Raw genomic sequence first — 16,549 nt, 5'->3', positions numbered from 1 at the left:
ACTCAATCACTCCTCAACAACCTGAAGTCACTGAAACAGAAGGAGAATCTGTCAAACTCACATGTAGCTATGAGACAAGTTATACACAACCAATACTTCACTGGTACAAACATCATTCTGACCTTCAGGCTCCTCAGTTTATACTCTGGAAAGGAGCAAAAGACAACAGTGGTTATGAATATATTCCTGATAAACGATATGGATCAGAAACTTCAGATCGATCAACTAATCTGACCATAGCAGCCCTAACCCTGGCAGACACAGCTCTCTACTACTGTGCTCTAGAAACACAGTGATACAAAGTGTAGAAGAGGCTGTACAAAAACCTGAACACAGATATCTGACTACTCTTCAAAGAGGAGGGAAGTGGTATTCAAAGCACAGCTTCATATCAGATGGATTCTGCTAATTCCTGTTTTATCAGAGTCACTGTGGTTACAGCTGCTAATGAAACACTGTGGGAGGATTCACATGAGCAGCAAATCCACATCAACCACAAACCAACATGAAAGCACATAAAAACACACTAACAAACAAATAGCATTTATACAGCACATGACTCTGAATAAAACTTTGGTCTTTATTAGTCTGAAGCTGCTTTTAGACTGAAACATGTTTTCAGGCAGTTCTTGAATCTGTATTTTGTCTGAAACATTTCTCTTGTGTTACAGGACGACGCAGCGTCTCACCTGTGTGGATCCTCTGTGGTGATGGTGGAGACGATGATGAGCTCGCTGCATGTGTGGATCCTGACACAGAGTCTGTGGGAGCCTTTAAAGGTGAAGGACGGACCGTGAGCAGCTAAAGGTCAAAGGCCACTGCTGCAGCCTGGGCACTAAAACGTGTGTGTGCAGTTTATTTGTTCATTTCATCTTGGTGAGAGTTGCCATGGCAACCCAGTACAGAAGCCCAGGTTGGCCGTCACGGTATACTGGTGTGACTCCACACAACAGTACAAGAGTCACCACCAGCACCCCCTACAGGTCGAGCCCCGAATAACCTCTGTGGTCAACAGCAGCTCTGGTCCTGCACAGGTTTCAGGCTGCGTGTCGACTTTTACTAAAGTAAATGTTCACGTGTGTTTAGAGAAAACTGCTCAGAAGCTTCCAACAAGGAGCCGACACAGATCTGTGTTTGTCCATGACTGAGGACGAGCTACTGGCAGTTTAAAGAAGTCGAACAGACAGTTTTACAGGTTAAATACTTTATTTGATGCATGCATGAGATAAACAACAATCAATATAAATGCACTAAGTCACAGTCGCTGCTTTCATCCACACCTGTGAGCTTGTGAATGAAAGCTGGAGAAAGATGAAGCAAACTCAGCTTTCCTCGGCTCTGACAGGTTCCCACAGAGCAGGCTGGGCCTCGCGTGGGCCCTCAGAGAGGCCTCCAGGCACCCCTGCAAACACCACCAGCCCGGTCCCGCCGCGGGAGCCTGGTCCTGGCTGGGAGTCTGAAGCACACAGTCAGCACCTCCAGACTTTACACTTTATTACTGTCACAATGATCATGAGTTGTTTTAATATGAATGTTTTGTCTTAACCTCCCACCACCTCCAACAGCTTCTGCTGTTGTTGCTCCTCAGGTGGATTCTGAAAAACCCCAAAAACAAATCTAACAATAAACTTGTGTAAACGAACAAAAATGAGCTCAAAAAGATTAAATATCCGTCCCTCTAAAGATCAAACAGCCTAAACAAACTTTTAACTTTTTCTATCTATTAAAGAACAAAAAGCTCCAACAGTTTGTTTCAAAGCATCAACCGTCTCCACATATTCAGCGGCACTGAGGAAAATCAGGTTATAATTCATCTACACTTAAACTCACTGAAGGCTTTGATGCCTGATCGTCACGGTGACCTCTCACTGTGTGACGCTGAGCTCTGTTAGAACAAAGGTTTGTTCTGCGTCCATAAATGTTTTCTTTTATATTTAATCTGACCGACTTATTGAGACATTAATGATGCGTTTTTGCTGTTCCCCATCCCGGAGAGCTTTCTCTGGGGTTAATCTCAAAAACCCAGCAGGGACGTTGACGTCCCCACAGCAGCTCGTGAAAAGCGCCCGATGATTTCATTCAGCTTTATTTATACACCAAACACCAAATCACAACAACAGTTGCCTCAGAGCGCTGTATACTGTAGAGCCGACAATAACACACACAGAGAGAAACCCAACAATCATATGACCCCCTATGAGCAGCACTTTGGCGACAGTGGGAAGGAAAAACTCCCTTTTAACAGGAAGAAACCTCCAGCAGAACCAGGCTCAGGGAGGGGCGGGGCCATCTGCTGTGATTGGTTAAGTCACTGGGACTCGAGCGGACCCTGACGGACTCGCAGACTTCCTGTTTCACACATACAAACACAGACTTTGGTCTTTGTGAGGACGTCATAGAGAATAATATGAGAGCCTGCAGCACACAATGATCCAAATGATGGATGATCCCATAAAAACTATTAACTCGTCGGGTTTGTGCATCCCAAATTCCCCCTTTCAGGTTCCCACCCGTCACTCCTGAATATCTGAACTGGACGTTTTCATTCTTACACTGTGAGAATAACACTTCGAGCATCCTGGTGTGACAGGATTTTGTGTTTAAGGACAGCTTGTGACCAGCACCACTACTGGGACTCCTCCCCCGTGTGAATTTTCATGTGGCGCAACAAATGATTACTGCGTGTGAACATTTTCCCGCACGTTTGACAAGAATAAGGCCTCTCGTCCGTGTGCGTCCTCATGTGGCGCAGCAGATTGCTGCCTCGGTTAAAAGCCTTCCCGCACGTTTCGCAGGAATACGGCGTCTCTCCCGTGTGGACGGTCGTGTGTCTTTTGTATGTCGACAAGTCTGAGAATCTGTCCCCGCAGGTGTTACACAGGTAAGGCATCTCGCCTGTGTGCGTCCTCATGTGGACCATCAGATTACTCCTCACCGTGCAGCCTTTCCCACAGATTTTGCAGGAATACGGCTTCTCGCCCGTGTGCGTCCTCATGTGGACAGTCAGCGTTCCCCTCTGAGTGAAGCTCCTCCCACACGTTTCACAAGAATACGGCTTCTCACCCGTGTGGACTCTGTGGTGATCGATCATCTTGTACTTGTTCTTGAAGGCTTTCCCACAGAAGCCACAGGTTAAAGACTTTTCGGCGGCGTTACACCGGCTCTCTGACACCGGAGAGTCTTCTGCGTTGCTGCTGTGACTTCGAGACGCTCCTGGATCTGCGCTCCCGACTCCTTCCTGGTCTCGGATCTCGGTTCTCTCGGCAGAGCTGCGAGAGAGGAGCTGATCGCTGTCCGGCTCTGATTCGCTGCGCTCGCTTTCCTCGTAAGTTTCAGTCACCATAAAAGTATCGATCTCCTCCTTCAGCACCAGCTGCTCTCCCTCCTGACTGCTGCACAGTTCCTCAGGTTCCTCTTTAATCTGCGGAGGTTCTGGTTCCTCCTGGTCCAGACTGGAGCTCCTCTCCTGCTGCTCAGGGAGAACCTCCTCCTCCTTACAGACCGGCTGCTGTGGGACGTCTGGAGGGACAGAAAGAGACAAGAAATCAGTTCAGAGCAAATATATTGTTCTGACCACTAATGAGGCTCCACAGAGTGAACATGTTGCCCTCCAGCTCTGTGGAGTATTTTATTGCATCTTCAGGATAAATCTGAACATGCAAAGGGTCAAAGGTCATGCCCCACATCTGTGCTGAAAACACAGACATGTTTTAACTGCCTTCAGCACCACCGGGCTGGCTTTACTGGGTGGTGAGCTGACAGCGGTGCAGGTGGATGCCTCGCCGCACCTCCTCTCCACGACGTGCTGCACAGCAGGAAATACCTGAGTGGGCTTCACGCCTCCTCGCTGTGACACCTTTTCACGTCTAACATCTCGTTTTTATCGTAAACAGTGTTGTTTAACATTTCATGTGCTGCACCTTGAACAGAAAACCTGATTTCAGTGTTTACATCACAGCTGAGCATCTCTAAGAAACCAGGTTAATAAAGTTTCCGACTCTGACTCATTGATTGGCTCAGGTGGGAACAGAAGCTCCTCCCCTGCGTCAGGCTGAGGCTCACCTGTCTTGTGAAGCTGTGTTTCGGGTTTCCAGGTGATGCTCAGCAGCCTCTGCTGCCGGTCGATCACTTCCTCGTACTGGACGATCGTTTTTTCAAACTCCAGGAAGATCTCCTCGGCAGCAGCGGTCAGTCGCTCGGTGATAAACTCTCTCAGGTGCCGAACTGACGACATCGCGGCTCCGACAGCTCACAGATCCGGCGGAGAGACGACCACAGCTCCGACTTCCTGCTGAAGAACAATACTGGCAGCGTTTCCTCTTCACTTCCGCCTCGTGTCACAGGGAAGCTGTCCCGGTGGCTGGAAAACATGGAAGTGGTGCATTAGCGCCATCTGCTGGCGTGGAGTGTGGAGCAGCGCGTCACTGAGAAACAGATGTTTCTTCACAGCTGTTTCCCTGTTTCCTGTTATGAACCGTGTGCTGATGACTCATCTCTCCTGCTCTCCTCCGTCCTGTAACACCGCCATCCTTCCTTTTCCTCCACCCACTGCGTTTGCATCGTTTCTGCTTCATCATCCTTCGTGTTTGTGTGTCTGAAGCTGATGAGAGGGTCAGCTCTGTGCAGCTTTGCAGGCTGATCTACTGCTTCATTGCTTATTTACAGATTCTGTTGTGTTTGTTGGCTCTGTGTCAGGACGTCTGCTGACTTGTATCTTCAGTATATTGAACAGGTGACAGTTTCTCTGGTGTATAATGATCATCCATCGTTGATCCTTCCCTGTATGTTAACATGAACCTCAGGAACAATGAACACAACCCCAGTTTGACTGATCTGCGTGTGCCAGTTTAAAGTAAAAGCTCTCCTTCTTTTCCAACACTGTGGCATCAGGATGTCTTCCTGGTAAAGCTGCTGTTCACTGATGTTTAAGCTGCTCTGACACCATCACTGTCCACACAAAGCTTTACATCCTGTTTTCCCAGAGTGGTTCAAAGTGTCCGTGACCCTGGAGACGACCTGCTCTCTGACCTGTGGAGGCGTTTCTGCACTTAAAACAGTGACGTTCGCTTCCACATCTTTTAAATGTCTCCAGATATTACAAAACTATTTCCAGTAGGAAGAATATTTATTCTACACATCAAACACTAAGTTGACCATCATGGATTCATTTTCAACCTAAACTTCAGAACACTCTAAGTTTGAGCTCACATGAAGTAGAAAGATCAACTACTTTGAATCTGTTGTGATGTTTTTGGTGCTCCTCGTCTTAAAAATGATATTTCTTAATGTTTATGTTGCTTTGAGTTCGTGCTGTAAAAATGTGCAAAACTCACTTAAATACATTTTCTTTGCTTTGACAAAAACAACTGTAAAACATGACAAGTCACATGTTCTGGAGCCTTCTGATGATGTCACGCTTAAACCTCAAATGATCTAAAGAAATATCTGACCCTGAGTCTCACTTTAAGCACGAGAAGCATCAGTGATGGAGAACATTTGGGTCGTTGTGCAGACAGTGCAAAGTGCTCCATCCTCCCTCCTCACAGTGATTCAAATGCTGCTAACAGTCTGTGAACCAGGAGGAAGAGGAAGTGAGAGAAGTGAAGCTCAAAGAGGAGACAGAGGGCGACATCATCCAGTAGGCGGTGCTCTCCTTCTGCACTGTGTTCAACCATTGTGTCAATAATAAGTGCTGCTGTGAAGAGAACAATTCTCAGACTGACTGTTGAACATCAGCTAGTTTCTCCTGTTGATTTAAACCTTGTTGTACAGATGGAACATTGGCTGTGGATTATTCTTGCTGCTCTTTTCTTTGGTGAGATACAAACATCAACATGTTTCCTCTGCTTAAATAAATGTGTTCGTCTGATTAATGGTGAGTTTTTAATCATCTTTATTGATCCATGTCTTCCTCTGCATGTTCTGTTCTTCCTCAGAGTGTAAAGGAGAAGACAAAGTGATCCAGGAACAAGGAGATGTCATTGCTGCTGAAGGAGACACAGTTACACTTGGATGTAGATTTGAAACATCTGATCCATATCCATATTTGTTCTGGTACAAACAAGAAATAAATGACTTTCCAAAGTATGTTTTACTGCGTGGCTCTTCAGCAGCAGGAAACGCTCAAGAGTTTGCAAAGAACAGATTTGATGCTGAACTCAACCAGACATCAGTTCCTCTGAAGATCCAGAAGCTTCAGCTGTCTGACTCTGCTGTGTACTACTGTGCTGTGAGGCCCACAGTGACAGGAAACAGCAAAACTCTGTACAAAAACCTTTGGAGCAAAGACAACAGAATACTCCACAACATCCACTAGAGGGAGCCACACACTGTTAAACCTCTCTCTTGTCTGGCACAGCTGTGACAGGTTTTGGAGGCCATACCTCGTTCACCCGAGACAGCAGCAGCCAGAAGAGCAGAGCTGCTTCAAATCATCGCACAAAAACATTTTTCATGCCTGTACTTTGAGTTTACCTCTGAGGATGCAGATCACAACTCTACAAACATTTAATGCAGCAGAACAAAGAGGCAGCACACAAACCTGCTACACTGTGAGGTCTGTTGTGTCTTCAGCTCCACATCCTGATGAACTCGAGTTATCAACACTTTAGGCCAAAACAATGTTTATTTCTGAAGAGCTTTTTACAACAGCAGGTTGAACATGGTCTTCATCTTGTTAGAGTCGCCTCTGAAGATGTAGTGTGAACACAAAACGTCCTTCGAACAGAAGCCAGGGAGCTGGAGACGCTCCTCAGCTTCGATGCTCAATCCACAAATAACCGAGACAATAACACAGACTTCAGTCAAACATGAGAACGTGACACGAACTGATGGACGACCTCACGTCTGTGCGGTCAGGAAGGAAACCAGCTGACGCGCTGCTTCTCCACCTGTCCGGCTTTTAGATTTGCATGATTAGACATTAATGTAGCCGTGAGGACGCCACAGAAGCTGCAGAAACACACGAACAGGAAACACTGACAGCTTTATCGTACAGATATTATATGAATTACATCTGTGCACAGAGCAGGCAGGGTCAGCTTTTATAGCAAAATAATGAATAAATACAGTCATGTCCACTGACGCACAGCGACTCACAACAAACGCAAACATGAAAAGTGTAGCACACGTGTGTGAGACAGCTACTGCTGAGCAGACACAAAGAAACGTGGAGACTTCTTCTGTGGTTTGAAATATTTACAGTACGTAGTGTGTGTGCAGGCGCACTGACAGCCCCGCGGCGGTTTCTCTAATAAATACAATCTGAACTCTTAGTATATGAAACAAGTAACAAGCTAACAGTCGTGTTACTGAGGTCTGCTGTAATCTGTGATCTAACCCATGCAGCGTGTTTGTTTCAGCGAGCGCGGCGGGGAAATAACGAGCCCTTCGTGGCTGCACAGGCAGCTCGACCTGCCCAGAAATGTAAAATATCAAAATCTTTGTTTTGATCTTCAGCTGCGAGTCAGGGTTTTGTAGATTAACGTGGGGAACACACACCAACTTAAATCTTACTCTCTGTCCTGACATCATTCACCTTCTGTTACTCTATTTAACCAAAAGCAAGATGGCAGAGCCTGCAGAGACAGCAAGTCAAGGCTACATCAGGGCTGTGCAATATGACGAAATATATCGGACGTTGAAATGTTATTAAATAAGCTATCGTTTGTTTGTATATTCATAATACTGCAGTAAAATCCAGTGTTGATGGTGATACGTTCTCATGGTTTGGCCACCACGTGGATGCACAGAGAATCCCAGCATGACCAGAGAAGACGAGGCAGAACCAGGAAGCTCAAACAGACGGACCAGTCCAAACAAATCCAGGACCGTAGTACTAAACCTTGGGCCGCCTCTGTAACACGGACATGGTTTGGTTATGGTGCAGAGCTCAGACTCAAACACAGCAAACCTCTTCAGCCACACAAGGATCACGTGACAGAGTGTGGACAGAGTTTACGGACGAGAAGCAAAAACGAGCCGTCGGTTCACAATGAACCTCAAACATCAGAACAGGCTCCTCCCCGCAGCACGCCGTCTAATAAATACGCAAAGAAACAACTTCTATCTAACACGGTTAAAACTCGACGCCCAGCTGGAAACACTTCCCACAGGTCGAGTTGCCCGAGATTCACAGAGTTTACAGAGAAAGCTCTATGTTGTGATATTTATCGTTATCAAGATGAGAAACATCTTCTATCAGGAGATTCTGGTCATATCGCACAGCCCTCATCACATCTGATTCAGTGCTGCTAACGAGTACACATCTTTCTCTTCATGCTGACAAACAGAAACAAACTCCTGCTGCCTCTCTCGATTTCATATCTTCTCATTTCTGAAACAAACACAGGTCAGCGTCTAGAGCAGGGGTCCCCAATCCCAGTCCACGAGGGCCGGTGTCCCTGCAGGTTTTAGATCTCACCCTGGGTCAACACACCTGAATCACATGATTAGCTTCAGGCCTCTGGAGAACTTCAAGACGGTTATTTATCCATGTAAATCAGCTGTGATGGATCAAGGACATCTAAAACCTGCAGGACACCGGCCCTCGTGGACTGGGATTGGGGACCCCTGCTCTAGAGTCTGTGTTAAAGCTGTAAAGTGCGCCTCGTAGCTGGTTGCCCACGTATCTTTAAATAAATACATTAGCGTGGTCACCGGTGCGAACAGAGAGAAGGTGACAGGAAGCCGACCTCACAGAGAGTCTTTTCCCACAGAAATGTCCGACTTCAGCGTCTCAGCTGTGTGAGTTTTCATGTGCACCAACAAACCACCATTTTTACTGAAACTCATCCCGCAGATTTTACAGGAGTACGGCTTCTCGCCGGTGTGAATCCTCATGTGCACCAACAGAGTGCATTTTTTAGTGAAACTTTTCCCACAGGTTTTACAAGTATACGGTCTCTCGCCCGAGTGGATTCTCATGTGGACCAACAAACTGCCGCGCTCCGTAAAACCTTTCCCACACGTTTCGCAGGAGTACGGCTTCTCGCCCGTGTGCACCGCCTTGTGCTTTTTAAGCGCCGACAAGTAACAAAACCGTTCGCCGCAGACGTTACAAACGTACGGCTTCTCGCCCGAGTGGATTCGCATGTGCACCAGCAGACTACCTTTTCGAGTGAAACTGTTCCCACACGTTTCACAAGAATACAGCTTCTCCCCTGTGTGAACTCTCATGTGGCCCAGTAAAGTGCTATTTTTGGTGAAACCTTTCCCACACGTTTTGCAGGAGTACGGCTTTTCGCCCGAGTGGACTGCCATGTGTCTCTTAAATGCTAACGGGTCACTAAAAGGCTTAAAGACCTTTCCACAAACATTGCATTTTAGAGATTTGGTGACTATGTCGGTGTTACACGGACTCTCTGATGTGGGAAAGATTTCTGCGTTGCTACTCTGACTTATGTTTCTAGTGGCAGTTGAAGTAGAATCGAAACTCTCGCTTCCTTCCTGATCTCGGCTTTCGTATAGAAGAGAGCTGCGAGAGCCGAGCTGGTCGCTGTCCAGGTCGGGTTCACTGAGATCGCTGTCGTCGTAGGTTACAGTCACCATAAAGGTATCAGTCTCCTCCTTCAGTGCTCGCTGCTCCCCGTCCTGACTGATGCACAGCTCCTCCTGTTCCTCTTTAACCTGTAGAGACTGTGTTCGGTCCCTCTGCTGAACCTCCTCCTCCTCACAGACATGTTGCTGTTGGAGGTCTGAAGGCACAAATGGAGACACACAAACAGAAAGTTGTCAGAGAAATTCAGCTAAGCCAACAGTGTGAACATGACAGACGCCTCAGGCGGCATGATTACCACTGCAGAAGCACCGACTGCATTTTACTTTGCTGATGAGTTCATATACGAACAAAAATCACTTTTCAAGGCAAACAAATATTTATTCAACAATTTCCCCCAAACTGCACTAAGTTAGAGGATCTGACGGAGGCGCAAAAATCTAGCTGAACATGAGCTGCTGACATATTTTCCTTCACCAAACAAAAGCAGCTTGAACAACACAAATGTTTCCATCATGTTGCTGCATGTTTGGAACACCAGACAACAGGAAATCGACTTTAGCCACTTTGGCTTCGTTAGCGTCTTTGAAATGTTCAGCCGGGTTGCTTGTGTGTGACTGTTTGACCTGCCACCGTGCGGACCAGCTCGTTATCAGGCATCAGAGCGACTGACCGGCTGTTCAATTCAATTCAATTCAATTCAATTCAATTTTATTTATATAGCGCCAAATCACAACAAATGTCGCCTCAAGGCGCTTCATAGATACAGAGAAAAGCCCAACAATCATATGACCCCCTATGAGCAGCACTTTGGCGACAGTGGGAAGGAAAAACTCCCTTTTAACAGGAAGAAACCTCCAGCAGAACCAGGCTCAGGGAGGGGCGGGGCCATCTGCTGCGACCGGTTGGGGTGAGAGAAGGAAGACAGGATAAAGACATGCTGTGGAAGAGAGACAGAGATTAATAACAGATATGATTCAATACAGAGAGGTCTGTTAACACATAGTGAGTGAGAAAGGTGACTGGAAAGGAAAAACTCAATGCATCATGGGAATCCCCGGCAGCCTACATCTATTGCAGCATAACTAAGGGAGGATTCAGGGTCACCTGGTCCAGCCCTAACTATATGCTTTAGCAAAAAGGAAAGTTTGAAGCCTAATCTTGAAAGTAGAGATAGTGTCTGTCTCCTGAATCCAAACTGGAAGCTGGTTCCACAGAAGAGGGGCCTGAAAACTGAAGGCTCTCCCTGCCTAGTCACCGTCTAATGCAGTGTTTCCCATCCACTGTGCCGCGGCACAAAGGTGTGCTGTGAGAAATTATTTAACTTCAATTAATTGGTCCAAAAAATAAAAACATTTAATAATTACTGGAAATAATAAAAATAATTTCTGGGCATCTGTGCTTTCAATGAGGTGACTGGTAGAGCAATTACTCTTTCATGTCAGTGGGGAGCGCAATATGACCTTGTTGAGTTAAGCCAACAGAATTAGTGATGCGCACGCTACGTGGAAGCTGCAAGACGTACAACAAAGATGGATAAATATTTGAAAAGAAGAACTGCAGGCTCCGGACTGGACCCTGGATAAAATTATAATCCAGAAGACGAGCGGTGGAAAGCAAGAACGGTGAGTTTGAGGCAAAACAGCAAAAGTTATCTTTCGTTTGAATTTAGCTTCAGTGGAGATCCGACTGCACCGACTCTGTTGTGTTTGGGGAGAAGCTCTCAAACAGTGCCGCGGGCCCAAGCAGGCTTTAACGTCATCTCCGTACAAAACATCCCTCAAACAAGAACACGGACTATTTTGTTCGTGAACTTGCTGAGAAACGGGAAACTTTAATGAGAAAGAACACGAAGGTGAAGATGCAGAGACGTTACTACTACCTGCCTGCAACGCCACTGTGAATGAGATGCTCGTCCTGACGCGGTTAAAGAAAGTCCCGCTCTCAGACGTATCGACGACACGTCTGCAGACATTGAAACTGTGGTCTGGGGAAAGATGCGCATCAGTGTGAAGTTTGCAGTGCAGCTTGATGAGTCCACGGACATTAGTGGACATTCCCAACTCTTGGGCAATGTGCGTTTGTGGATGGAGACTCCATCAGGGAAAACTTTCTATTTTGCAAACAACAGGAGAGGAAACTTTTCAGGTTACATCCGAATATTTGAACAAAGAGGACTGAAGTGGGAAAACTGCACGAGTGCCTGCTCTGATGGAGCAGCATACTCCCAAATGTTACTGTTACGCACTGTTTTCTGCACCGTGAGGCGCTTGCTGCCAAGACTTTACCAGCAGCTCCTGTGTTGGATGATGTTGTGCACATCGTAAACTTCATCAAAACTTTGTTAAATTTGGGTCTTCAATTCCTGCCAGAATTTCATCTTTGTGTTCATCTAGTCAGGACCAGGTTTCACACTGAGGACTAACTTGCCATTATATGTACTGCATCAGGCTACAGTGTGTCATTTTGGAACAAGCCTGGTTGGTGGTGTGCCATGGGATATTTTTAATTAGAAAATGTGCCACGACTCAAAAAAGGTTGAAAAACACTCGTCTAATGAGCCCAAGTCCACAGAAACAGAAACGCTCTGCCTTCTGGCTGCAGCTGAAGTTGTGTCCATAAAAGTTCTGAGCAGAGTCAGCAGGTCTGCTTTCTGACTACAGTGTGAACCAAGCTCTACCTGCATTTACACAAGGACCAAACTGTCCATCCCAAAACACTCCCACAGGACACCCCGAGGGCTTGCTGCCTTCTCCCAGTCCAAAACAAAGAACTTCGTGATAAATCTTCCCCGGGGTGCTGAGACGTGTAATCCCCCTGAGGGGCGGCTCTCGTCCATCCTACCCAGCCGTGTATTCAGGTTCGGGGATATGTGAAAATATTTCCAGGACAGCTGTCAGTCCAATAACCAATCATAGGTGATAAACTCGCACGGGTGACTTTTTGATGGGCGGAGCGATCATGCACAGACTGATTCACCCATTTAGAGTTTATACATTTTGTTTGGAGGTTATATTTGACCTTTTGTTTCAGTTTTAATACAGATGCTCTTTGGATTATTCAATCATTTATTTATTGATTTGAAATGAGCCAAATCACACAAAAGACTTTACATCAGAGATTTTTTAATGTTCGCTGGAAGAGACGTTTTAATTTTTAACTTACTTTTTGTTTAATTTTGCACTTGTTGTTTGGTTGAGTGTGTGAGACAGATAAACACGGTGAGAGGCAGCTTCTTTCTGCTACCTGGGCTCATTGGCTACGATGTCCGAACACGAATAGATGCAGTCTGGTTAAAATGGTCACTGGTGTCCTTTGTGACAGAAGAATGCCAGACCGACTCAAGGGAAAAGTCTACACACGGTGATGCGCCCAGTAGCCCTGTATGGCTCCGTATGTTGGCCCGCGAAAGGCTCAGCCGATCGTTGATGGTCGATATATTCGTTCAAACCTTTCCGTGTGTCTGCTTTAGTGACCTCAGCCACAGTGATGGTCCCACAGTTGTGTTCTGGGCTCGTTGTGATTCTCCGACCGTAGGAGCTACAGATCTGCACAGATCATCGAGGCAGCGTCCAAAGCGCACCCAGCCTGTGGCTCCTTTGCTTCTGTTGTTTTCATCAGCCAGGCGCAGAGAAGAGAGGCTCTAACATACAACGAGCTGAAGTCAAACCGAGTGTCCAAAGCAGTGAACTATGTCCACTGCAGACACAGCTCGTCCTTTTGTTGATCTTCAGTTTTTTCATACTTTTTCCATCTCTGTTTCAGCTTGTCAACCAATCAGCATTCAGCGTGACCACAGTCAGGCATTACCTGTTGGGGTTTAAAGGGAACAGTAAAGGACTGAAACATGCTGGGTGCTTTGTATGCGGTGCACAAATCCAGACAACAGTCGGGACCTGTTCCCCGACCCAAAGGCACAGGAAAGAAACCCTGCGTGGAAACACCCACAGAGGGGAGACGAGTGCCACAGAAGGCAAATCCAGGCCAGAGTGCAGCCGTCTCCAGCAGCTTCGTTTTATAACACGAGCTGTGCGTTTTGGCGAGCCCGACAACATCATGCTGGTATCGCTCGTCCACCAGAGAAGCGACTTTCCTCACCTCTGTGGCCAGACTGGTCAGAGATTAAACTGCTCGAGGCACAAAGAGCTGAACCCCTAAAGCCCCTTGTGCAGCTTTTTATGGGCCGTGGCCCCCCAGACACTCGCTCCAGGCCCGGCTCCAGGATAGGGCCTGGTACAGGTACACAAACCCCTCCAGCACCACAAAAAGCTGCTGATTCACACACAGACAGAACAGGTGTGTTTAGATGAAGATAAAGTGGAACTGGTTTCAAACAGTCCTCAGCACAGCAGCAGATCACAGCGCTGAGGACGAGCAACAGCCTGGAGATCACGTTAATATTTTATTATTGCACAGCGACTTCATGTTTCCAACGTTTGTTTGCAACTTTCACAAGTGCAACAGGAAACATACATTTATAGAAACGTTATATTTATATGTATAAACTCCATCTGGAATAAATAATGAACTCTGAAGCTCGATTTTTGATGTTTTCCAACTTTGACAGCAAACATAAAGAAACTGATCGATCCAGGTCAGAGAAAAGCTGCTGTTTGAATGGAGCGCAGTGCAGTCCTGTCCTCTGTTTGCTCTTTGTTAGCTCACATCTCCAAAAAGTCCTCACAATCAGAAACGTCCCGCAGAGCTGTGATCAGGATCCTCCCTCAGAGGGACACTCACCTGTCCTGTGCAGCTTGATTTCGGGTTTCCAGGTGATATCCAGCAGTCTGCGCTGACGGTCGATCTCTTCCTCGTACTGGACGATCGTTTTTTCAAACTCCAAGAATATTTGTTCAGCAGCAGCAGTTAGTCGCTCGTTGATAAACTCTCTCAGATACTGAACTGAAGGCATCGTTACTGCCACAGCTCACACACTCACACACAACAACACACTTCCTGCTCAGTCAATAAAGCTAACGGCACTTCCGCTTTTTCCTGGTTTACTTCCGCCCGGTGCTGCACGGTGCCGCTCCGCCAGAGGAGCACAGTTACTTTTCTTTCCTCCTTCTCCGTCTGAAAAACCAGTTATTTCGATCACGTCATGTTCTGAACATCACTCATATTAAAAACACAAATTATACATTTTAAACGTTTTTCTCAGGTTCAAACCTTTAGCTCCGGTCACAATGTCATGAATGTGAAATGCTGTTTGTCATCAGCTCTTTTCATCTTTACAACCTCGAGTCAGCTGGACAAACATCACGGCTCAGGCTCAGTCATTAAAGCGACACAGCAGATAAGATGAGAAGCATCATTCCACCAAATCACCAGGACTTAAAGTATGGACCAAACCATAAACTTATGTTCCCTGTTCAATATCATGTGATTCTTTAATAGACTGTGTCTATTTTGTTTTTTTATACGAACCCCCTGACATTGTGTTTGCTATTTTGTATTTTGTGCTTTGTCAATAAAGCGTAAAGTAAAAAAAAAAAAAAGTATGGACCCTGTAAATCCCCCTGCCACCCCCCGTCATTATGCAGATTCAGCGCACAGCATCGTGCAGCCCAGAATGAGCGCTTTGGCCATGTTAACAGGAAATCCTGCAAAGTGATATCATTCATATCAATTTGCTCTGTTTATTACGTCCTCTGACATTTTTTAAGTGTGCTACTGGAAAGCACACAAAGCCTCCGTGAAACACATGAAAAATCACTCTGTGAAAAATAATTGTTGAGTTTCCTTTTTATTCAGAAAAACAAGTTTATCCAATGTTTTTGCATTCAGTCTATTGTGTGTTTTTGACACCGTTTCCCCAGCTTTGGAAAACACGCTCACAGGGCACAGGTGAAGCTGCAGGTACACAAACTGTAAAGCAGGTGGGAAAGGTTCTGATGTTCTTCTGTTCCCCCAGTACGTTAAAGGATCCTCTGATCGTGGCATGTTTCTCTCCTCCAAGTAGCGCTGGACCTCAGTGATGGAGTCCGCTCAAAATGCTCCATTTCGCTATGGAGAGATGTGGATTTTTATTTTTTGTAGAGAGATGTTGTTTTTTTCTTTGCCTGAGTAATTTTGTTTTTTTTGGTGGCAGCTCATTCTATTGGCAGATGCGATGCGGCACCTTTTAAACACCGTTTGGCGCGTTGGCAGTGCGCTGTATCATCACGTGACTTTTTATTAAAGCGACGCACGCACCGATACAGGCTTCGCTCTGTGAGCTGGATATGCGCCGGTGCGTCAGTGTTGCTGGACCCATCGCTGCCTTTCAGAGGTAGCAGTCCATGTGTGTCTTTCCTTTGTTCATTATTCAATAATCCCCCCCCTCCTCTGAACCTTCCTCCAACCCCCCCGTGGACATCATGTTTCCTCCTTAACAGCATCTGCAGCCCTTTGTTGCAGCTGCTGCTGGTCTCTTTCTCAGTTTTCTATTAATGAGTGAAAAGCAGCTCTGCTGGTTTGAGATCAGCTGACTGACTTTGGTCACTGAAGAATTTTTCTTACCAAAACCACTTTATGCACTTTACTTGTCTTTTTACTGTTGCTGAGCTGATCAGTGCATTCCTTCTTTTTAAGGACGGACGGATTGTTGATCTCCTAAAGTTAGTGCTCCATCCCTGATAAGCTTATCTGCAACTCATCAGCACAACAATGGAAAACTGAGTCTTCTTAGATTTATGATCCAACATGGCACAAATGAGCAGAGAAAATGTCAAAAATATCAAAACAAATTAAAAGTCCACCGTTGAGAAGTGGCTGAGTTCTCTGGTCTCTCTGAAATTTGAACTTCTTACAGCCAATCCTCTGACTTCAGCTCCACCTTTAAAAGTCCAAAAGTGCGCTGAGAGCAAAACAAAGGTTAGAACCACTGGAGGTTTCTTTGTGCTGAAAGCTGTAACATGTGTTGAGGTTTGGTTTTGGTGTTTGTAACATGCAGAGATATGAGAGGAGGAAGAGGCTGAAGGAGGAGCAACACTGTCACGGAGCAGAAAAGGACTCCCACTGTCAGATACATTCAGTATGTGAAGCATACAGAACAGATAGTGTGTGGAAGAT

The 16,549-nt window shown here is 46.1% G+C and overlaps 5 protein-coding genes across 9 annotated transcripts in view; 3 read left to right on the top strand and 2 right to left on the bottom strand.

Moving 5' to 3' along the window:
* LOC148097218 (uncharacterized) overlaps positions 1-16,549 on the top strand; it is a 532,237-nt gene that overhangs the window by 378,062 nt on the left and 137,626 nt on the right. The gene's annotated exons all lie outside the window — the stretch shown is intronic.
* Positions 1-16,549, top strand: part of LOC148097219 (T cell receptor alpha chain MC.7.G5-like) — a 151,399-nt gene that overhangs the window by 45,170 nt on the left and 89,680 nt on the right. The window lies entirely within an intron of this gene.
* On the bottom strand, positions 1,448-4,298 carry LOC148097221 (uncharacterized). Of its 2 annotated transcripts, XM_087831900.1 has the most exons (3): positions 4,063-4,298; positions 2,936-3,519; positions 1,448-1,595 (listed from the first exon to the last, which is right to left on the bottom strand). In XM_087831900.1, exons 1-3 carry the CDS (start codon positions 4,232-4,234, stop codon positions 1,542-1,544), a joined length of 810 nt encoding a protein of 269 aa, XP_087688026.1. In that variant the 5' UTR covers positions 4,235-4,298; the 3' UTR covers positions 1,448-1,541. The 2 variants fall into 2 exon arrangements, with proteins under 2 accessions (XP_087688026.1, XP_087688025.1); XM_087831899.1 differs by having other exon boundaries at positions 1,448-3,519.
* The window catches only part of LOC118455562 (T cell receptor alpha chain MC.7.G5), a 46,641-nt gene continuing 35,846 nt past the window's right edge, over positions 5,755-16,549 (top strand). Inside the window, exon 1 of the mRNA XM_087831916.1 lies at positions 5,755-5,815. Coding sequence (XP_087688042.1) covers positions 5,773-5,815 — 43 coding nt within the window. The 5' untranslated portion in view covers positions 5,755-5,772. The remainder of the gene's footprint in view (positions 5,816-16,549) is intronic.
* LOC102796624 (uncharacterized) lies at positions 6,565-14,449 on the bottom strand. Its single transcript, XM_087831888.1, has 2 exons — positions 14,237-14,449; positions 6,565-9,695 (listed from the first exon to the last, which is right to left on the bottom strand). The coding sequence occupies exons 1-2, from the start codon at positions 14,406-14,408 to the stop codon at positions 8,695-8,697; spliced, it is 1,173 nt and encodes a 390-aa protein (XP_087688014.1). The 5' UTR covers positions 14,409-14,449; the 3' UTR covers positions 6,565-8,694.

The sequence above is a fragment of the Neolamprologus brichardi genome, chromosome 18 (genome assembly GCF_056152115.1).
Source record: "Neolamprologus brichardi isolate AB-2024 chromosome 18, ASM5615211v1, whole genome shotgun sequence".
NCBI classification, from domain to species: Eukaryota; Metazoa; Chordata; class Actinopteri; order Cichliformes; family Cichlidae; genus Neolamprologus; species Neolamprologus brichardi.
This window is presented reverse-complemented; position numbering and strand designations above follow the sequence as displayed.